Raw genomic sequence first — 23,177 nt, forward strand, 5'->3', positions numbered from 1 at the left:
CCCGCCCCTCATCCTGGCTTGCAAGGCCCGGCAGCCTGCCTCTTTGGACCTTTGTCCATGTCTCCCACTGAGTCCCTGTGTTCTGGTGGCTCCCCACCACCTCCCCACTCCGCTCTGCTGCTCTTTCCTCTCCCTGTGGTACCAACGCTCCCCCTACCTCCTGCTGCCTAACACCTGCTCTTTCAGGCCTCAGCTCAGATGCCTCTCATCTGAAGTCACACCCTGCCTTAACATCGTTGGGCTGTCTTGAGAGCACCTGATGCCATGTGGCGTGGCCTCATTTACTTCTCGTCCGTTCCCCCAGCCAGAACCCAGGCTCCTCTGACCTACACCCCTCTGTACACACAGCACTGAGAGGCCCCACAGATGCTGCCAGAAACCAGCTGCAGAGCAGGGAGGTGGAAGGCCTCTGCCCCGGAAAAGCACGCGCCCGTAGGTCTGTTTGATCTGTGTCAGCATAGCATACCGTAATGTACTTAATCACCCTCAAACAACACACACTTGGCTTCATTCCACTTTTAGGTCGTGCAGACCGTGCCCATCTTCCAAGGTGGGCATTGCCCTGCCCAGAGGCTGTGCCTAATTCTCGCCTGGCTCTGTGCAGCCCTGCCCTAACAGCCTTTGGCCAATGGGTGGCGCCATAGCCACATACATTGACTTGGGGGTGAAAGAGACAGTTCCAGGCATCGCTTTACTGCGACCTGTTGTGAGTAGGGCAGGGTTTGCTGGGGGACAAGCCCATGCAAACCAGAATGGGGAAGCATTGGGCCACCCTCGCCAGCTCTAGAACTTTTCTTGCCCAGCCCCAGATGCAGTCACAGAGTCCCTGTGCCTGTGTGCAGGAGTCACCTGGGAAAGGGCTCAGACAGAGGCTCCCAGCCGTACCTCCAAAGAAGCAGGTGCTGGGTTTGGGGTGGGCCCTGGAGCTTGCATGTTTACCCCACCTTGGTGAGTCCTCGTGTAGGTGGGTGAGCTGCACATCGGTGCTTTGGGGGCGGCAGGCGGTAAGTGGGAGAGCACAGACGCACACACCAGGGCTTGAAGTGACTGCCACATACTCTGTGTGCCCTGGGACGCTTGCCTAATGCGGCACCCCTTGTCGGGGTGCTGTGAAGATCACCTGGGCCAGTGATGCCGGAGCTGGCCCAGGCCCCTCCCTCACCTGCTCCCTGCCCGCCCTGGGAAGCCTGAGGGCTCCTCAGTGTCATGCTGTCAACGTCCTAAGGAAGTGATTGTTGCAGTAGAAAGTCATGGCAGTCCTCTGGGAAATGGAGACTCACATTCCTCATGGCTCAAACACAAGGTCATCTTTTGTGTCATTTATTCAGCAAAGATGAGAAATAAGTCAATTCTGGGTGTTGGTCAGGATGCTGTGAGGTGGCAAAGGCCAGGCCAGTCACTGCTGTCCCCAGAAACACTTAGGACCATATATAAAAGTATTTGTCCTTGGGCCCAGAAAATAATCCCAAATGCAGAAAACGGTTTAAGTGAAAGGGTGCCCATCACAGCATTGTTTATAATGAGAATCAATTGGGGATGCCCCACATCTCTAACAGAAGAAGAAGAATATTCAATTCCACCTGGCTAGCAATTGAAAGTAATTTTCTAAAAAAAAGTTAGGTGTGGTTGCATGTGCCTGTAGTCACAGCTACTCAGGAGGCTGAGGCTGGAGGATCGCTTGAGCCCAGGAGGAGTTTGAGGCTGCAGTGAGCATGATTGTGCCTGTGAATAGCCATTGCATTCCTGCCTGGGCAACACAGCAAGGTCCTGTCTCTATAAATGATAATAATTTTGCATTGGAGTGCTATGAAAAGGAAGTCACTGGAAAGGATAAGGAAGTCTTTCACATACAGCCACCGTCTGAGTGTTCGTGTCTCCCATGTGTTGAAATCCTCACCCCCAGGGTGATGATATTAGGGGGTGGGGCCTTTGGGAGGTGACGAGGGCATGGGGGTGGAGCTTCATGAATGGGATCAATGTCTTCATGAAAGGGGCCGGAGGGAGCTCATTTGCCCCGGCCACCACGTGAGGACACACGAGAAGCACTGTCTGTGAACCAGGAAGCCGGCCCTTACCAGGCATGGAATCTGCCCGTCCCTGATCTTGGAATGACCCAATCCCTGGAGTCTTCCCCCCTCCAGGACTGTGAGAAATAAATTTCTGTTGTGTCTAAGCTGCCCAGGCTATGGCATTTTGTTATGGCAGCCCAATGAACTAAGACCCAAACCTACAGAGGATGATCCCCAGGGTAGATGAAGAGAGAAAAGCAGGGTGCAGCGCCACCTGTCCATGTCCACCATCTGGGAGCCCCACCATGTGGTTGTAGATGCGGAGTCCAATCTGACACATGGGACCCAGCTGCCAAGGGGTCCTGTGTGACGGGGGACGAGGTGGCCAGAGGTAGACCCAGCACCATAGGCTCTTTTGTTCCTTTTACATTTTGAATCATGAGAATGGGTCGCCTATTTGAAGGATAAATAACATTGAATTTTTTTTTTTTTTTTGAGACGGAGTCTCGCTCTGTTGCCCAGGCTGGAGTGCAGTGGCGCGATCTTGGCTCACTGCAAGCTCCACCTCCTGGGTTTACACCATTCTCCTGCCTCAGCCTCCCGAGTAACTGGGACTACAGGTGCCCACCACTACACCTGGCTAATTTTTTGTATTTTTAGTAGAGACAGGGTTTCACCATGTTAGCCAGGATGGTCTCAATCTCCTGACCTCGTGATCCACCCGCCTTGGCGTCCCAAAGTGCTGGGATTACAGGCGTGAGCCACCGCGCCCGGCCACATCTAAATGTTTAAAAAGAATAGTTGGGCCGGGCACGATGGCTCACACCTGTAATCCCAGCACTTTGGGAGGATGAGGCAGGCGGATCATCTGAGGTCAGGAGTTTGAGGCCAACATGGTAAAACCCCGTCTTCACTAAAAATACAAAACTTAGCCAGGCGTGGTGGTGCACATCTGTAATCCCAGCTACTCAGGAGGCTGAGGCAGAAGAATTGCCTGAATCCTGGAGGCAGAGGTTGCAGTGAACCGAGATTGCACCACTGCATTCCAGTCTGGGCAACAGAGTGAGACTCCATCTCAAAAAAAAAAAAGAATAGTGATTGCAAAGAGCCATGTCACAACACGGGCAGTTTATTTTTCCCATATTGAATGAAAAAGAATCAAGGTGAGAGTGTATTTAGTGTTTTGTTGTCGTTGTTGTTGTTGTTGTTTTTGAGATGGAGTCTTGCTCTGTCACCCAGGCTGGAGTGCAGTGGCACAATCTCAGCTCACTGCAACCTCCCTGTCCCAAGTTCAACCAATTCTCATACCTCAGCCTCCTGAGTAGCTGGGATTACAGATGTGCACCGCCACACCCGGGTAACTTTTGTATTTTTAGTAGAGATGGAGTTTCACCATGTTGGCCAAGCTGGTCTCGAACTCCTGGCCTCACGTGATCCGCCCACCTCGGCCTCCCAAAGTTCTGGAATTATAGTCATGAGCCACCGCGCCCGGCCTGAAGAAGAATAATGATTGCAAAGAATGTGTCACAACACAGGCAGATTATTTTTCCTACGTTGAATGAAAAAGAATCAGAAGGTGAGGGTATGTATTTAGTTTTTGCACAGCTATATTAGACTAAAACTGCGAAACGAGCCAGGCAGACGAACAAGTGAGACAACAAAACCCACCCCGATGCTTGGGAAAAAAGCCTGGAAAGAAAGATCCCAAAATAGTAACCATGGTTATCTTTGAATGGGAGGAGTGACGTTCCCCTTCTTTCTACTTTTCTATATTTCCCAAATTTTCCATAATGAGTACGTATGCATTTGTTCACTTTATATTATGCAAATAATGCATGCCTATTGTGAGAAAATCAGAAGAAAGGAAGAAGCAGCTGGTGATCCCACCAGTTGGGGAATCGCCTGCAGCAGTTGCTTTGGGCTGGACTCCCCAGGGCTCCTCTACATCCCTGTGCTTTTGTGTTTAGGAATGCATGGTGCTAGGCCGGGCGTGGTGGCTCATGCCTGTAATCCCAGCACTTTGGGAGGCCGAGGCGGGCGGATCACGAGGTCCAGAGATCAAGACCATCCTGGCTAGCACGGTGAAACCCCGTCTCTACTAAAAATACATAAAATTAGGCCGGGTGCGGTGGCTCACGCCTGTAATCCCAGCACTTTGGGAGGCTGAGGCAGGCGGATCACGAGGTCAGGAGATCGAGACCATCCTGGCTAACATGGTGAAATCCCATCTCTACTAAAAATACAAAAAAATTAGGCCGGGTGCGGTGGCTCACGCCTGTAATCCCAGCACTTTGGGAGACCGAGGCGGGCAGATCACAAGGTCAGGAGATCGAGACCATCCTGGCTAACAGAGTGAAACCCCGTCTCTATTAAAAATACGAAAAAATTAGCCGGGTGTGGTAGCAGATGCCTGTAGTCCCAGCTACTCAGGAGGCTGAGGCAGGAGAATGGTGTGAACCCGGGAGGTGGAGCTTGCAGTGAGGGGAGATCACACCACTGCCCTCCAGCCTGGGCGACAGAGGGAGACTCCGTCTCAAAAACAAAAAACAAAACAAAAAAACAAAAAATTAGTCGGGTGTGGTGGCGGACGCCTGTAGTCCCAGCTACTCGGGAGGCTGAAGCAGGAGAATGACGTGAACCCGGGAGGCGGAGCTTGCAGTGAGCCGAGATCTTGCCACTGCACTCCAGCCTGGGCGACAGAGCGAGACTCCGTTCATAAAAAAAAAAGAAGCACGGTGCCAATAAATTGCGATACATTGGTTGCTTTCACATTGGGGAATGAAAGCAAAGGCAAAGGCGGTTTCCAGGGAGCATGTCCCGGGGGGGCTCTCGGGGCTGGGCTGGCTGACCTTGGCTGACCACTGCTTCTGTCTCCACAGGAGCGCTGTGTGGCCGCCCTGGCTCGTGTCGAGCGCACCGACTTCCTGTCTCCCATGTGCATCGGTGAGGTGGCACATGTCAGCGCGGAGATCACCTACACCTCCAAGCACTCTGTGGAGGTGCAGGTCAACGTGATGTCCGAAAACATCCTCACAGGTACTTCTGGGAGCGACAGTGGTGACTGGAGCAGTAAGGGCCGTGGCTACACAGCTGCTTCCCTCCTGAGGGCAGAGGACGCTCCAGGGCCTGGCCCCTTTTCCGCCAATGAGACCTCTCTCACCTCCCGCCATGGCCCTGGGAGCAGCTATGCCCACTGCCCTGATTTTGCAGACAGGAAACGGGCGCAGAGGGGCTAAGAAACGAGTTCAGTTACCCGGAGCAGGACTCACAACCCTGCTGTCCGGGTCCGGCCTGAGCACATCACCGCTGCCTGTCCTGCTGCCCGTGGCCAGCTCATCCATGGCAGGGGCTGGGCGCGGGCTGTGAGGCCGGTATGCACCATCCACCCCTCTGCAGGTCTCCCTGCCCTGCTTGCCCTCCTCAAGCATAGGGAGGTGTTTGCTCCAGAGAGGACACTGCCCGCTCCTGGGAGCCCCAGAAACCAGGCTCAGATAGAAGCTCACTGGGTGAACCTTTGCCTCTGCTTTCATCTGAATATTCTCCTCCTTGGCCATGGTAACCATGGAAACCCCCTTCCCCTTCCCACTGGGCGCTGCAGGAGGGGGCGGCTCCAGTGTTCACCAGCTCACGCTTCTTTTTATACCCAGGCTGGGGACGGGAGGTGAGGGGGAAGGCGGGCCTCTTCCCCTGCCCCTGGCCCTCTCCCTGCCACCTCCCAGGTCACCAGTCCTCCCATGCAGAGAGGCTGGGCCGGTTTCCTCCTCTTCCCCATGCGTGTTCCTCAGCAGTGGCTGCCCGGTGGAGTGCCAGCTCACAGCTGTTTAAGGGGCTCGAGTCCTTTTCCTCATGACAGGCCGGTAGCAAGCACAGTTATGCATCTAGAACATTCTGAGGACCTCAGCAGGGTTGGTGATTAGAATGGCTGTGTCAGCCCAGCTCCGGCAGGTGGGCAGATGGAGCTGAGCAAGGGCCTGGGGTGGAAGGTGGTCTGCGTTCCCATTGCCTGCTGCTCCCTCAGCAGGCACCTCTGACATCAGAGGGACCCTGGATGCTGGTCTCAGGATGTGGCACAGGAAGGGGTGTATGGGCACCTCCCACATCAGGAGCAGCACCCATGACTTGGGAGAGGCTGCTCAGGGCTGGGTGGGTTCCCCACTTTAGGGGCCTTGGGGTTTCCCTGCCATCTCCTGTGAGGTCGCAGCTCTTCTCCGACTCTGCTGGGGGTGGAGCCTTGGCCCCTTCCTGGAGAGGAGGGATGGCCTGCCGCGCTCTCCTGCTTCCTAGGACCTTCCTGCTTGTGAGGGCCCAGTCAGCAGCACCCTTTGTCATTGCAGGAGTTGGTGGCTTCAAAAATGCCAGGAAGGGATCTGCTTTGCAGGTTTTCTGCCATGGAAGCCCCCTTTGTGGTCTCCATCAGAGGCCACAGCCTCAGAGGAAGCCCTGATGAGCAGGTTGGTTTTTTTGTTTTTTTTTTTGTTTGAGATGGTGTCTCACTCTGTTGCCCAGTCTGGAGTGCAGTGGTGCAATCTTGGCTCACCGCAACCTCTGCCTCCCAGGTTCAAGCTATTCTCCTGCTTCAGCCTCCTGAGTAGCTGGGATTACAGGCATGAGCCACCATACCTGGCTAATTTTTGTATTTTTAGTAGAGAGGGTTTCACCATGATGGCCAGGGTGGTCTGAAACTCCTGACCTCAGGCCTCAGGTGATCCAGCCGCCTTGGCCTCCCAAAGTGCTGGGATTACAGGCATGAGCCACCGAGCCCGGCTGAGCAGTTTGGGATGATGGGGAGAGAGGCAGGGAGACGGAAAGGTGTTCTCAGGCTTTCAGCATGGCTGGGACCCGCTGTCCCCACAGCAGAGAGTGATGCAGGCCAAAGGTCAGGGGTACTGAGCTTGAGGAACTCCCCAGATCATGAACTTCCCTTTCCTGGCCGCTTCTGCTGGTTCATAATAGACATGGAACCAATAGTGGATGAGCAAATGAATGAATGAATAAGTGAAGGAGCAGAGGCGACCAGGAAGAACTGGGCGTCAGTGCTGAGACATGCTGGCTGATGGGGTTTTGATGAGGATGACACGATCTGACATATTCGTGGGGATCCCTCGCTCTTTAGGGGCTGAGAGGGGGAGAGGCTCCTGTGCAGAGCCAGGGCAGGCGTGAGCATGAGAGAGCAGCCCCCACCAGCTCACCCAGAAGGTGCTGGGAGCTTCTCAGCCTCCCCGCTGTGTCCTGGCCACCACAGCCCTCGGCCTTCTCCTCCTCCTCCGAACGATGGGCTCAGAGAGGGACAGAGATGCCCACCCCTCCTCCCTGGAGACATCAGGGCTGGCATTGCCCTGTCGTGCACGTGAGGCTTAGAGAAGGCAGGATACGCTTGCCAGCGCTTGCCAGCACATGAAGGCTTCTCCCAGTGGGGCTGGGCGGTGCCCCAGGTTCTTCCTCCCAGCTTCAGCCTTTTCCCTGTAGCAGGGGCTGAGCAGGGAGGCCTTGGAACCCCGAGGCTGTGGCTTTTCTCCATATCTTGGTCAGGCCCCGGAGCCCGCTGTTGTCTTACTCTGTGACTGCGGGTCTCATCTCCCCCTCTGTCTCGCTCATCTCCTCGTCTGTGCTTCTGCTTCTCTGCCATCTCTCTGCAGTCTCTATTGTTCTCTTGAGGCCCTTCTCTGTCTCTGCCCATGTGTCCCCTGGAAATTGAACTCATGAAGGCCCCAACACCAAGAACAGTGCCTGGCACATGGTGGGCACATGGGGAGCACTGGCTGAATGGGTGGTGACCTCTGAAAGATGGGGTATTGCAGGTGGGGGCAGAGGATGCGCGCGGGGACCCTGGCCCGGAGCAGGCTGAGTCATAAGCTGTGTGCGTGACATCTGTGTGCTGTCTCCACCCCAGGAGACAGGGGTCCCCTGTTCTGTGTGTCCCCTCTACCTGGGCTGTGCTGCCTGTCACGAGGCCGCTGAGCGAGCACAGGCCCAGGCAGACGACCCGCAAACCTTGCCTTTGAGGCAGCTCATTTATCTCCAGCAACTGTCAAAGTATTAAGCTAACTGGGATGTGATCGCTGTGAATTGCTCCAGAAAAATAGCTGGGAGCTCTTAAGATTTTAAGAGATTTTTTTTTTTTTTTTTTTTGAGACCAAGTCTTGCTCTGTCATGCAGGCTGGAGTGCAGTGGCGCGATCTCGGCTCATTACAACCTCCCCCTGTCAGGTTCAAGTGATTCTCCTGCCTCAGCCTCCCTAGTAGCTGGGATTACAGGCACGTGTCACCGTGCCTGGCTAATTTTTTTGTATTTTTAGTAGAGACCTGTTAGCCAGGATGGTCTTGATTCTGAGCTCGTGATCCGCCTGCCTCGGCCTGCCAAAGTGCTGGGATTACAGGCGTAAGCCACCGCAGCTGGCCGAGAGATAATTTTTTAATACTGCCGTTGTCTTTTGATGGTTTCATTAAATGATGGAGAAAATACAATTAGCATGTTTGCCTCATTTGCTCCATGGTGTTCATTTAGGTCCAGAGGGCCACTCGAGTTGTCATGGAAACCGGCTTGTCAGGCTGGCTCTAGCTGAATCCAACAGGAAATCTTTATTCCCAAAAGCAGGTTGTCAGATTCACTCTCAGTCAAAGTGCGGTGGAAATATTTTCCCATATTATTTGCCTGTGGTTCCCAAGCACTGGGAGCCCCACGTTCTCAAGGTGTGTTCCGTGCGGGGAGGAGGGGCAGGCACAGGCCTTTTCTTAATGGGCCCCCTGGGGCTTGACTTGGAGCCTGGGGCTGTGTTTATTGAGGAAAAGTGCTTTGCCTTGGGAAGGCAGGTTCAGGTAACTGGTGGGAAGTGAGCTCCTCTGGGGATTTTGGGCAGGGCCCTGGGGCTGCTCCTGTCTCCCTTTCCTCCGTTATTTCCTGCAGTTCACTCTTCTGCTTTATAGTGAGGATCTTCCACATTGAAGAAGCCACTTTTATTTATTTTTTTAAGACAGGGCCTCGCTCTGTCACCCAGGCTGGAGTGCAGTGGTGCAATCTAGGCTCACTGTAATCTCTGCCTTCCGGGCTCAAGCGATCCTCCTATCTCAGCCTTTGGGACCACAGGTGTGCACCGCCATGCCCAGCTAATTTTTTTTTTTTTTTTTTGAGACAGAGTTTTGCTCTTGTTGCCCAGCCTAGAGTGCAGTGGCGCCATCTCGGCTCACCGCAACCTCTGCCTCCCGGGTTCAAGCTGTTCTCCTGCCTCAGCCTCCTGAGTAGCTGGGATTACAGGCACCACCACACCCGGCTAATTTTTGTATTTTTAGTAGAGACAGGGTTTCCCCATGTTGGTCAGGCTGGTCTCGAACTCCCGACCTCAGGTGATCTGCCTGCCTCGGCCTCCCAAAGTGCTGGGATTACAGGTGTGAGCCACCGTGCCCAGCCAACCCAGCTAATTTTTTGTATTTTTGGTAGAGACAGGGTTTCGCCATGTTGCCCAGGCTGGTCTGGAACTCCTGAGCTCAAGTGATCCACCCACCTCAGCCTCCCAGAGTGCTGGGATTACAAGTGTGAGCCACCGTGCCTGACAAAGCCACTTTTTAAAGGCATCCTTGCAGATACTTCTCTGAAATGACTGGGACGTGGGAGTATGGCACCAAGTTGCTGTGTGACCCTGGGTAAACCCCTAGATGTCTCTGGGCCTCAGGCTCCTTCTGTACAAGTGAGGGGTGTACACCAGGGATCTCTAGGCTCCTTTAGCCCCAGCAGGCCACGAGCCTGTGTTTCTCAGCATGGACAGGCCTCCCTGTCCTGCAGCCCCACTTTGCTCTGTGGGTGGGCTCAGTGCCCCAAGGAGTCAGCAGCCTATAGCCCGTCTCTTGGCACCTGGAAGCTTCTGGTGGAGCTTTGGATGGGCTGGCAGCCCACCCGAGTGTCTGGTGTGAAGGAAAGGAAGTTCCTGGGGTGGCAAAAATGGGGCTTTGATGAGCTGGCTCCGCTGCTCTGTGCTTTGGGCTGTGGGGGCCCTGGCCGTCCCCCCTGCCCCTCCCCTGGGCTGCTCTGCCTGGGCACAGCCTCCACATCCTCCCGAGCCTCTGCAGCCTGCACGTCTGTATGGGCCAAGTGTCTTTCTGGGCTTCCCCGTTTGGCGGGAGTTCTTGGCAGTGCTTAGACAGGTGGATGGGATCTGCAGAAGATGTTACTTGTCTGAGCATCAGGACGTCAAGTTCCCCAGCAAGGCACTTTTGATTTTGACGTTCGATGTCGGCAGCGATCAGTTGGTGGAGACTTGAGCCAGCAGGTGAAGTGGGCTCAGCCTCGTGTGCCCGGGCAGAACGAAGGGCGTCTGCCTGCAGCCAATCAGTCCTTTCCCTCTGTCTGGGAGGCTCATCGGGAGCCTCTGATGTGTTTTCATAATCAAGCTCCCTTTCTGTCAAAACACCAGGAAGAGGAGGTTGCCTGCAGTTGGTGCCCTCCAGGGTGATCCCTGTTGGGTGTTGTGGCTGACCAGCTCCGGACCATCCAGGCTTAAACCACATGGTCTGAAGTCTTTTCAGCAGCCCCTGGAAAGGGAGAACTGCCCCAGAGTGGGTGTGTTGGGAGGGGCTGGGGTCCTGAGCTCAAGCCAGTTTTGGGGGGGCATGCCTTGTGATGGGGGTGGGCCCCACGCAGCCTCTCTCCATGGGCTCTGGGGTCTGTTGTTCTGTTTGTCCGCACTCACGTGATGGCAGCACCCCCTGGCCAGGATGCTGAAAAGGCCTTGGGGTCCTGGGGGTTGGGGGCCAGAGAGGTGGTGCACAGTGCGGTGTGTTTCAGGTACTGGGACCGGGCGCTGGAGCAGCAGCTGCCACGTGCCTGGCCGCTCACATTCCCACCCCGTCTCCCGGGCATCATTTAATGTGATTTTCTTCTCTTAAGGTGCCAAAAAGCTGACGAATAAGGCCACCCTGTGGTATGTGCCCCTGTCGCTGAAGAACGTGGACAAGGTCCTCGAGGTGCCTCCTGTTGTGGTAAGGTGCCCTTTCTACTTCTCTCTTGGGGGCAGATGGCAGAGATCAGGTCACCTCACCTGATGGTGGGAGGCTCGTTCAGCTAAGGGTCCCAAGGGAGCAACAGGCCAGAGCTAGGGCACAGGGGGCCAGGTCTGTCAGCAGGCAGTGTCCCCTCTGGGCTGGGCAGGGCATCCCTGGCTCCACAGGAGTTTCTGTCCTGCCTCCGAGGAAACACGGGTAGGGAGGAGACATGTCTGTGTGGGATCTTCTAATGTATGTTTAATTCATGCTGGAAATGTGAGCGTAAGCTGGCTCAGAACCCGTGGACGTAAACATCCCTCCAACCTAGGGACCTTTTTGTCACACTCTCTAACCAGAGAAAAGACGGTGACAGGATTGTGATAGTGACGTGTCCTTTCGGGAGCCAGGACCACCAGGCTGCCCGGGCCAGGCTGGCTGCTCCCCCGTGGCCCCTGCAAGCTGGTTCTGATCTCTGCTTCTGACGCAGTGGCTGTGGAGACAGCTCTCATATGAGCTTTTGTCTTTCTCCCTTCTTGTCCCCTGCTGGGGTCTGTCTCCTTTTCTGGGTTTCTCTCATTTCTGGCTTCGCTGTGGTTGGAAGCATCTTTCTTTCTTTCTTTCTTTTGTTTGTTTTTTTGTTTTTTTGAGACAGAATCTTGCTCTGTTGCCCAGGCTGGAGTGCAGTGGCACAATCTCGGCTCACTGCAAGCTCCGCCTCCCAGGTTCATGCCATTCTCCTGCCTCAGCCTCCTGAGTAGCTGGGACTACAGACGCCTGCCACCACACCCAGCTAATTATTTTATATAATTTTTTAGTAGAGACAGGGTTTCTCCGTGTTAGCCAGGATGGTCTCGATCTCCTGACCTCATGATCCACCCACCTCGGCCTCCCAAAGTGCTGGGATTACAGGCGTGAACCACTGCGCCCGGTGGAAGCACCTTTCATAATACCAGTTCATTATGTTGTCAGGGGGTCCCGCCATGGGCAGGCCTGTGGAAGCCACACATACAGATTCCTGGAGGGGAGACGTTGGGAATAAAGAAATTTAATTCATTCCCTAAAAGTACTCCCTCGCCTCCTTCTCCTGTGCCCCAAGTTCACTGGCGAGTCCAAGGACAGATGTGACCAGCTCCTCCTGCAGCCTGACCCTGCGGTCCACAGGCCTCAGCCCCCAGGAGGAGCTGTTCTTAGAGGGAAGGAACCGGGATTCTGAGTCTGCAGTGTGGGCCCTGGCAGGGAGCTTTTCCTCCGGCTGAGATATATATATATAGAATACATTTTTAGAAATAATAAAGCCGAGAACCAGATTGTCAGGAATTGGTGCCTGCTCTTTTTGCTTCCAGACCCAATAGAGACGCTGGGTGCTCTTGCCGCTGCCGGAAGCCCTGGTTCCCTCCCCAGCGTTTGCCGGGCGCAGGCCACTTCCCGCCTGTAGGAGGCCTGGCTCACCGTCTTCCTGTGGCCCCCCGGTCACCAGGGCTGATGGGGCCTTGGTCCCTGCTCATGTGAGACTGGGGAGGTGCTCCCTGAGACCTGCTTCCTGCCATCTCTTCTGTCCCCAGCTCCGTGTCTGACCAGGCACCCTGCCAGGGTCTCCTCAGAGGGCAGTGAAGGTCTGGGTGGGGTGTCTCCCCAGGTAGGTGTGGCTGGCTGCTGGGTCCAGCTGCTTTTTGGCCTAGGTTTTGTTTTTTTTTTAATCTTGGTGACAGGGGAGCCCTGTCCATATTTAATGGGAAGGGCAGGCTGGTGGCTGCAGCTTTGGTTTTATGAGAGCAGGATGGCAGCCTGCCAGAAGCTGGCCAGTGGGCGGGGGCTCAGGGTCGGGGTGTGGAGTCCGAGGTCTCACACTCCCGCCTGACAGTGTCCCGGGGCTGCCGTGACAAAGTGCCACTGACTGGGTAGCTCTCAAACAATAGAAGTTGATTCTGTCACAGTTCTGGAGGCCAGAAGTGCAAAGGTATGGGCAAGGCCCCGCGCCTTCCACCGGCCCCAGGCGAGGATCCCTCCCGGCCTCTCCAGCGCTGGGTGGCTCCAGGCGTCCCTTGGCTGAGGCTGCGTCACTGAAGCTTCTGCCTCCATCTTCGCACAGCCTGCTTACAGGAGCGTGGGTCACTGGGCTCAGGGCCCGTCCCATTCCGCTGTGACCTCATTCTAACTATTTACAACTACAAAGACCTGGTTTTTGGAAGCGTTTGCATTTTGAGGTTTCAGGTGGATATACATTTTGAGGGATGCTGTTCAACCCACTGCACCAGCCCTCGGTTCAACACCCTCTCCCGTCTCTTGTTCTTCGTGGGGCTGTTCTCCTCTCTCCCTGCTTCTTGGCTGAGATGGAAGCTGTGGTCATTTTCAGCAGTGCTAACTCGGGGGTGGTTGAAGACCTAAGGAGCGGGGGTCAGGTGGGGGCTCCTGACTGTTCTCCGCAGAATTGCAAGTGCACCCACCCCACGTTCATGCTTTTCTCTTAGCCCTTGGCATTCAGTGAGCCACATCACATGTAAATATTGAGACATAGCATTTAACGGATTTAATTTTCAGATGCTACCCAGTTCTGAAATCTCTCCCAGGCCCCGTGCCTGGCTTCAGCATCTCATGGTGCATCTCAGGCGGGTGATACCGAGGGGCGGGTCTGGACCTGAACACAGTCACTTTTGCTGCCTTGTCACTTAGGATCGATGCGCCAAGAGCTGTTGGGTTTTTGGCCAGTGGAGGGGACGGGTAGCTTCTGACTCCCCTGGCTTCCGTCCCCTCGCTGCAGGGACAGGGTGCTTTCAGTGTGGCCCCTCTTAGCCTCGCCTCTCCTTGCCCAGTAATTAGCTCCTTCCCTCCCACAACCTGGAGGAGCTCCCAGTTGCTTTTTCATTTCCTTTGTATAGTGGGTTTGATGAGACATAAATATCAACTTGGCCTTGTCGAGGAGTTGTTGAAACCATTCCACGGATCCGAGGCAGCCAGAGCCGCAGATGGGAGAGGCTGCACAGTTCTCAGCTGCAGCTGTTGTTCAGAGCTATTTGCACCATCTTCCCCCCAACACACGCTAGGCCCACGTAGTATAAACCTCCCGCTGATTTGGAATCTAGGTCTCCTGGTTTTCACTGGTGGGCCCAGCCAGAGGCCTGCTTAGGAATCCCAGAAAGTATGGCTTCCTTCCCTGGCCCCGGTGGGCATTTATGCTCATCTGCTGGTGGCCTGGCCACAGGGCTGTCTTATATTCCATGAGCATGCTCCCACTGACCTTTCTACAGACAGCCATCCCTGATTTAGGAAAATGTACATCCCTGTATGTATAGATATACAGATATATATAATATATACACACATACAAATAGAGATGTCACATACATATGCATGTAGATATCTTGAACACTCATGCACACACACCACACACACACACACACACACACACACTGGTTTCCTGGATGTGTGCATCTCCCTGGAGGAACCCAGCTGCTGGCCGTGTGCACAGTCGTCTAGTGCAGGACGTCTTGTCTTTGTTCCACCTTCCTCCCTAGCCTGCCTGCAGCTTTCCCAGTGAGCAGGGAACCTCGGTGGCCCTGTGATGGGCCCGAGGGGCCCCAGGATGACCAGAGGGGCAGCCGCAGCCCTGGACAGGCTGAGTGGCCGTCGGGGGTGGATGCTTTGGTTTTTTCAAATGTCTGAATGTGTGCTCGAGCGAAGAGGTTCACAGCCTGTCTCTTAGATATTTGGGCCACGCTGTCTGCTGCTTCAGATCAGTTGTGTTTGATGAGCTCTTGGGGGTGAGAGTTAGGTGCCAGCCATCATTAAAATGTTCCAGCGGTTTTGTTCCCAGATGGAAAGGCAGCGTCGGGGAGGAGGCTGGGCTTCTCCTCGTGGCTTGTGTCCAGGACCGGGCCCCATCATTTCCCTGTGTCCCCGCCAAGCCCAGACAAATGTACTGGGTACCACGAGGATTTATTAGACCGGGGGCTGGCTCCTTTAAAAAAAAAATCCCCTTAAAAGGCATCTCTCGAGGATGCTGAAGTTCACCCACCAATGTTCCTAGGTAGACACACAGCACAGACTCTCTTCTCACAGTCATTACTTGGCCGGTGGAACATTAGGACGTGGTTTATTTATGGAGGAAAAGGTTGAATTATCCACTGCAACTTAAAACACTCCCCACAGTTTGCTTCTTTTGAACAAACCCTTCAGCTCCCTTCTCAGCCTCTTTTGAAGATGGGTTCTCAACTGAAGATGATGGGTAATTAAGCTGAGGAATGGTGAATGGTGCTCAGGCCCTGCACAATTTTGGAGCTGAGCCATGAGCAGGAATTATCGAGATGTTTAAAACTGGCTTTTGAAAGAAGGCCTAACACAGCCGTCTGAAGTGAACTTGCTTAGGTCAGAGGGGCTTCAACAGGCGGCCGAGGGGCCCAGAGGGGCCCTGAGTTCTGTGGCTTCCCCACAAGCTCAGCTGGAATGGTTGGTTGAGTGAATGTGAGAGCAGAAGTGGAGGCTAATCAGAACAGCCAGGTGGTAGTCGGCCCCTGGCCAGGCCAAGAGGGAGGGAGAAGGTCCTGGGGGATGGAGCAGGCAGAGGGTCTGGAACCAGCCTGGGGCCAGCACACAGGCCCCGAGGGCCCCTCCGAGGGTTCCATCCGAGTGTGGTGCATCCCCTTCACTGTGCACAGGAGGGCAGTGAGTGGACCGTCTATTACGTCCAAGAAATGCAGTATCCCCCTGTTGTGTCCCGGGACTCAGGAGCTTTGGTTTTTGTGCTGAGTTGTTGGTCTTTTTTATTTACTTATTTATTTTTTTAGATGGAGTCTTGCTCTGTCGCCCAGGCTGGAGTGCAGTGGCGCAATCTCGGCTCACTGCAACCTCCATCTCCCGGGTTCAAGCAATTCCCTTGCCTCAGCCTCCCAAGTGGCTAAGACTACAGGTGCCCACCACCACCCCTGGCTAATTTTGGTATTTTTAGTAGAGACGGGGTTTCATCATGTTGGCCAGGCTAGTCTCGAACTCCTGACCTCAAGTGATCCACCCGCCTCAGCCTCCCAAATTGCTGGGATTACAGGCGTGAGCCACCATGCCCGGCCTGTGCTGAGTCCTATAGTCACATTTATTTTTAACTTCTGGAGTCAAAACCCTTGTGATTCATTCACAGAGCGGTGGGGGGACGGTTCCATCTTTGACTGCCCATTCTCTACTAATATATAACCTGTTCGATTGGCCAAGGGTCAGCAGGGACACACAGTGTTCCTGCTCTGTCACGGACTTGGGAGAGTGGGTGGGGCCTTTCTGAGGATCCCTTTATTCTTTAATGAATCCTAGGAAGGAATGGGACAGTGCAAAATGATTTTAAGTAACCTAGGATCAGTATGGTTTTAATAGTGAAAGAGCGGGGACCGGGCACAGTGGCTCACGCCTGTAATCCCAGCACTTTGGGAGGCTGAGGCGGGCAGATCGCAAGGTCAAGAGATCAAGACCAGCCTGGCCAACATGGTGAAACCCCATCTCTACTAAAAATACAAAAATTAGCCGGGCATGGTGGCGGGCACCTGTAGTCCCAGCTACTGGGGAGGCTGAGGCAGGAGAATCACTTGAACCCAGGAGGCGGAGGTTGCAGTGAGCTGAGATTGCGCCACTGCACTTCAGCCTGGGACAGAGCGAGACTCCATCTCAAAAAACAAGAAAAGAAAAGAAAAATTGGGAACAAGCTAAGTGCCCACATAGTTACAAAAATTACGTTAAATGGATACACAGTTGCTTATAAGCTCCACATACAGCACCATAGAGCTTTTTATATATTTGTAGGCACTAAAGCAATTCCAGGAAGGATCTAAACCAAACACTTGACCCAGGTTGTCTCTCTGGGGAGTGGAGCCACATGGGATTTTACTCTTCCTGTATTCTTATTACTTATATTAAACACACATGAACAGAAGAAAAAATAGTCCCAGTTACACAAGGCTATGTGACATAAGGGGCCTGGGGTCGTGGCCGCCCAGCGAGGGGAGGAGGCCGTGTTCTGCCTGGGCCTGACCTGTCTTTGGTTTCCCGCAGTATTCCCGGCAGGAGCAGGAGGAGGAGGGCCGGAAGCGGTATGAAGCCCAGAAGCTGGAGCGCATGGAGACCAAGTGGAGGAACGGGGACATCGTCCAGCCAGTCCTCAACCCAGGTAAGAGCCGCGGACACCAGCAGCAGGTGCCGCTCCTCACTGGGGACGCATAGGAGGCAGGAGCTGGCTGGGCCTACGTGAGCCTCATGCTTGAGGTTCCCCGGGTGCTGAGCATGCTCTCCTAGAACTGGTTTCTCTGGGGTCCCCAAGGAGGGCTGTCCCCCAGCCCTGCCCTGAGCTGTGTAGACCCCTCCAGTCACACAGCTAGAAGGCGACCTGATGACTCAGCGAGTCCCAGGAGGGCACTGTGCGTGGGGCCTCCATTGCCAGGCAGGTGGCGTGCACCTGTTCACGAGGAATTTGTTTTTGTTGTATCTTTTCCTTGTGTTCGCTCAGTGGCTTGTTCTTTTCTTTTTTTTTTTTGAGCTGCAGTCTCGCTATGTCACACAAGCTGGAGTGCACTGGCACAATCTCCGCTCACTGCAGCCCCCGCCTCCTGGGTTCAAGTGATTCTCCTGCCTCAGCCTCCTGAGTAGCTGGTATTACAATTAGAGGCACGTGCCACCATGCCTGGCTAATTTTTGTATTTTTAGTAGAGATGGGGTTTCACCATGTTGGCCAGGCTGGTCTCTAACTCCTGACCTCAAGTGATGAGCCTGCCTTGGCCTCCCAAAGTGCTGAGATTACAGGTGTGAACCACCACACCTGGCCAAGTGGCTTGTTCTTGATGGGATTTCCAACTCATCCAAAAAAGAAAAAAACGGCAGCAGCTGTTCAAGCGCCACTTCTTCCCGGCCCCACTGTTCAGACATTGATTGGAGGAGTGGCTCTGCCAGCAGGCACTGGGCTCTGTGGCATGCCTAGCTTCCCTGTGGTGTTGGTCCCTTCTGCCATCCATCCTCTTGCTCTCATGTCGGGGTGTTCTGGCTTTAACAAAATGTTCACCCAAAATCTAAATGAAGGCACGATGAGATGTTTTGCCTCAAGCAAGGACTTTCTACCCAGAGAACTCCCTGAGTTCCTAGAAACAATTCAGGGCAGGGGGCCCTGGGGAGCATCTGTCCCCCCGGAAACAGGGTGAGCCCTCGGGGGCAGGCAACGAGCATTACCCCTCTCCCTACTGCACACATGGTGGTCATGTTGTCATAGTGGCAGGAGAACTCCCTCCAGGACGCACTGTGTGCTTCTCTGCTTCCCTGTGATGGCCTGGGCTCGTGGCACGTTTGTGCTCTGTGCTGGGTTCCATAGGGTACCTCACGTGGGACTGCAGCCTGAGGAGGGTTTGCTGCCCCCCACCATGCCTTGGGAGACCCTGGCCATGGTGGGTGTTTGAGTTTCTTACTCAGCTTTCTCTGTTTTGCCTCCACCCTCAGCAATGGTGGAGGACCTGCCTCAAGTAATCCCTTTCCCCCTTGGATGTGCCTGTGACGTGGGCTCCACTCTGGGGTCCACCTGCTCCTAGCCCTGCCGAGAGGCTCCCTGGCCCCTGCTAACCTGGCCGCTCACCTCCCTTGCTTAGTCCACGTAAGCACCAAAGGGGACTGGTGAAAACCCAGTGGGCGCACAGATGAGAGCATGGCTTTCTGGGCTTGGCTGCTGGCGTGCAGCAGGAGTGTGCTTGTTTTCCAGGTGGGTTGACTTGAGGCTTGAACAGGAGTTTTCGTGTATTTGGTCTCACATTTGTGTCTCTGACTCAGTCTGTGCTCTAGCCTCAACTTGCCAAAAGCGGACTGGTTGTCACCTTAGCCCAGTGGGACTGGGTAGGTCGGTTCTTTACTGTTGGGGAAACCACTGTAGGTTTCTTCTCTTTTCATGTCTGCTTTTTAACAAACACCAAAAAAAGAAAAAGAAAATGAATGTATCAGTATTAATAGAAAGAATGGTCCTGCTTTGATGAAACCCCAGTGAAGAGATATCTTTTCTTTTTTTTTTTAATTTGAGACGGAGTCTCGCTTTGTCCTCCAGGCTGGAGTGCAGTGGCGCGATCTCAGCTCACTGCAAGCTCCGCCTCCGGGGTTCACGCCATTCTCCTGCCTCAGCCTCCCCAGTAGCTGGGACTACAGGCACCCACCACCACACCCGGCTAATTTTTTGTATTTTTAGTAGAGACGGGGGTTTCACCGTATTAGCCAGGATGGTCTCGATCCCCTGACCTCGTGATCCGCCCGCCTCGGCCTCCCAAATTGCTGGGATTACAGGCGTGAGCCACCGCACCCGGCTGAGATATCTTTTAAAAATGAAATTTAAACAGCAAGTTTATCAACACAGCAATACACCAGACAGGCCTGGAGGCACGTGCTGGGGCAGGCAGTGCCTAGGCTGTGCTTTTGGGAGGGCAGCCCAGCAGTCAGGTCAGACACAGGCCCTAAGGAATGTGATGGGATGGGATCAAGGGGAGGTGTCTTAGGAAAGGCACTAACACAGCGCTCAGGGCCAGAAGATATGTCCACATTCAAATCCCTAGAGTCTGTGAATGGGACCTTATATGGAAAATGGTTCTTTGCAGATGTGGTTAAATTAAGGATCTTGAGATGAGATCATCTGGGTTATGCAGGTGGGCCCCAAATCCAGTGATCAGTGCCCTTGCAAGAGACAAGAAGAGGCTATGTCTAGCCTAACACAAAGGGGTCCTGGAGGAGAGGGTTGGGTGGAACATGGGGGCTGCCTGGACCTACCTTTTCATGAGTGGTTTCTAGAGAGAGCTTGGGGTAGGTGCCAGACCCCGGAGGGAGTGGGCAGCACTGCTGGGCTGACTCTGGCTTTGAGAAGCATGGATTAGATCCTAGCTTCTGCTTTTAACTGATCCTCAGGGACACAAAAATTACTCAAGGTTTTCAATCAGTTTAAATTCCTTTACTCGTGGGATTCTCTTCTGTTTGCCAGCCTCTGATTGACTGTAAATCTACACGCGATATTTTTCAGAATGTGTTATTCACTGTCAGTCAGAGTTGGCCTCCTAAATCTCAAGATTTCCTGATTTGTATGTGCTTTTATTTTTACTTTTTTGTTTTATAAAAATGCATCTTCCTCAGATGATTGGATTAGAGACTCGGCTTTTAAATGTTTCTTAGGAAGTCCCGTGTCCGTTCTTTCTTGAGCGTTTCTGAACATCTGCATCTTTGACTCCAGTTTCCTGGTAGAGCCGGCATCTCAGTGGCAGGGTTTCCTGGTGCCCTCAGGAGCCCAGGGGTGGGCTCATCTGAGACCAGCCTGGTCTCCTGTACGGTGGCTTAGCCTGAGTTGGGTTTGGCAGGGGTGTCCGGGTCAATGGGGAACAGCAGCTCTGGGAAAAAAGTGTGCATATATGCTTGGCATATATGCTGGGGTCTTTCTAACAGGTGTGACACATGCTATCCCATCCCGTGGGAGGACCCTCCATCTTTGCCCTGGAGAGGCCGTCTTGGCCTTTGACTTGCCTGCTCCCAGCCCCTGTCCATCCCACATCCCAGACCTCATCCTAGAGCAAGAGTTCAGACTGTTGCCTAGCAACCTCCACAGGGGTGGCCTCGTCTTTCAGGTACCTCAGAGTCTGAGAGTTCCTTAAAAGCCCTTTGTCCAATATATACAGCTATAATTTGTCTCTCTCTCTCTCTCTCTATGTATATATATATATATATATATTTTTTTTTTTTGAGACAAGAGTCTCACTCTGTCGAGCAGGCTGGAGTGCAATGGTGCGGTCTCAGCTCACTGCAACCTCCACCTCCCGGGTTCAAGCGATTCTGGTGCCTCAGCCTCCTGAGTAGCTGGGATTACAGGCATGTGCCACCACACCCAGCTAATTTTTGTATTTTTTGTAGAGACAGGGTTTTGTCATGTTGGCCAAGCTGGCCTCGAACTCCTGACCTCAGGCGATCCACCCGCCTCCGCCTCCCAAAGTGTTGGGATTACAGGTGTGAGCCACCATACCCGGCCAGAAGGCAGACCTGGTCAGGGACTAGACCTCATCTGTTCCCTGCCCAGGACAGCTGGCACTCAGAAAGGGTAGCTCATTCCTAACTGACAAGCCCCAAGCTGTTGAACACGCCAGCCCACTGGGCCACGAAATGACTGGGACTCATTTCAGGTGAAGACAGGTCCTTTCTAGGTCTGGCCTTAGGCAAGTAATGTTTCTCAGTAGCCGAAAAAGCTGGTGGGATGAAGGGTGGTCCTGACCCAGAAGTTGATACCTGGGGTCTCCTAAGTGTCCAGTGTCATTGCTTTGTTGTTGTTTTTTTTTTTTTTTTGAGACGGCGTTTTGCTCTTGTTGCCCAGGTTGGAGTGCAACAGCACGATCTCAGCTCACTGCAAACTTTGCCTCCCTGGTTCAAGTGATTCTCCTGCCTTAGCCTCCCAAGTAGCTGAGATTACAGGCACTCGCCACCACGCCTGGCTAATTTTTGTATTTTTACTAGAGAGGGGTTTCACCATGTTGGCCAGGCTGGTCTCAAACTCCTGACCTCAGGTGATCCACCTGCCTCAGCCTCCCAAAGTGCTATGATTACAGGCGTGAGCCACTGTTCCCGGCCCCAGTGTCATTTCCGAGGCTTTGATGTGCCTCTGGGTCATGGTTGCTAAATTGTGTCGCCACAAATCATATGTTGAGGTCCTGACCCTGAGTGCCTCAGAATGTCACTGAATGTAAAGAAAGAGTCTTTAAAGAAGTAATTAAGTTAAAATGAGGTCATTTGGGTGGGCTGGTGTCTTTACAAGAAGAGGAGGTTAGGACAGACACACACAGAGGAACAACCCTGTGAGGACACGGGAGAAGGCGGCATCTACAAGCCCAGCAGAGAGGCCTCAGGAAGAGCCAGCTGCTGATACCTTGACCTGGGCCTTCCAGCCTCCAGGGCTGTGAGACGAATTTCTGCCACTTAAGGTGCCAGCCTTTGGTGGGCACTCTTGTTACAGCGGCCCCAGCACACGGGTACACTCCACACACAGAATTTCAGATCGGCTCCCCTGCCTTCTCTCCTGGTCACTGTTAGCTGCCATGTGAGTTTCCTCATTCCTGCCCTGGGCTTGCCCTCATGCCAGGGTGTGTGGGAGAAGCAGCATGTCATGGAGTCAGAAGCAGAGTAGAGGAGCTCCTCCCAAGAAGCCACATTCTGGGGGCCTCCCCACCCAGCCCACCCTCCTCAATATGCGTCAAGAGGTCCTTGCATTTGGGCCCCTCTGGGAGCTGGCGTGCAGGGTCGCGATCTCAAAGCCAACCAACAGACTCCTCCAAGCGCCAAGGCTTTTGGGAAGGAGCCCCTGGGGGCCCCGACGTCCTGCATCACAGCCAGTTTGCATGACCTGTGGCTTGGCCCAAGGGAGCGGATACCTGTTCTCCCACCTGCTGCTTCAGCGTGGGCCTGCCAGGGTCTAGGGGTGTCCAGGATCAGCCTGCAATTGCTGAGGGAACCTTGGGCCTCAGGGGAATTTAGTACACCCTGAAACCCACAATACCACGAGGAGCGGGGCTCTGAGAGAAGGCCAGAAATTGGCAGCATGAAAAGACTGGAAAAGCCTATTGTTTATTGACCTCGGAACGGAAGGAGACTGAAATCAAAAGCCCATTAAGACTCAGCCTTGGCTGGGCCTGGTGGCTTACGCCTGTCATCCTAGCACTTTGGGAGGCCGAGGTGGGTGGATCACAAGGTCAGGAGATTCAGACCACGGTGGAACCCCGTCTCTACTAAAAATACAAAAAATTAGCTGGGTGCGGTGGCGGGCGCCTGTAGTCGCAGCTACTCAGGAGGCTGAGGCAGGAGAATGGCGTGAACCCGGGAGGCAGAGCTTGCAGTGAGCCGAGATCGCACCACTGCACTCCATCCTGGGTGACAGAGCGAGACTCTGTCTCAAAAAAAAAAAAGACTCAGCCTTGTGTCGAAAATCAGATTAAAGTGTGGTTTACGCACCCATGTGTGTCTTGAGAGAGTGAGAAAGGGAGTGGAGTGGAGTGGGATGGAAAAGTAAAAAAATACACCAGGCTTGAACGTGACACTTGGAAAGAACGTTGGGTGTGTTTCCTGTCACATGGAACTGACTGGAGGCAGACAGATCAGATGCCTACTAAGTTTGCGAGGAAACTGAATTTGCCTGGACTGAAAAAAAGCTTTTGACTGTTCAAACTTTAAAGTAACCTCTCCA

General features: G+C 53.8%; 1 protein-coding gene across 1 annotated transcript in view; it reads left to right on the top strand.

The window, feature by feature from the left end:
- ACOT7 (acyl-CoA thioesterase 7) overlaps positions 1-23,177 on the top strand; it is a 128,209-nt gene that overhangs the window by 48,470 nt on the left and 56,562 nt on the right. The window contains exons 3-5 of the mRNA XM_054441777.1: positions 4,889-5,045; positions 10,887-10,978; positions 17,009-17,123. Of these exons, the coding sequence (XP_054297752.1) occupies positions 4,889-5,045; positions 10,887-10,978; positions 17,009-17,123 (364 nt within the window). The remainder of the gene's footprint in view (positions 1-4,888; positions 5,046-10,886; positions 10,979-17,008; positions 17,124-23,177) is intronic.

Source organism: Pongo pygmaeus, chromosome 1 (assembly GCF_028885625.2).
Source record: "Pongo pygmaeus isolate AG05252 chromosome 1, NHGRI_mPonPyg2-v2.0_pri, whole genome shotgun sequence".
In the NCBI taxonomy this organism is placed as follows: Eukaryota; Metazoa; Chordata; class Mammalia; order Primates; family Hominidae; genus Pongo; species Pongo pygmaeus.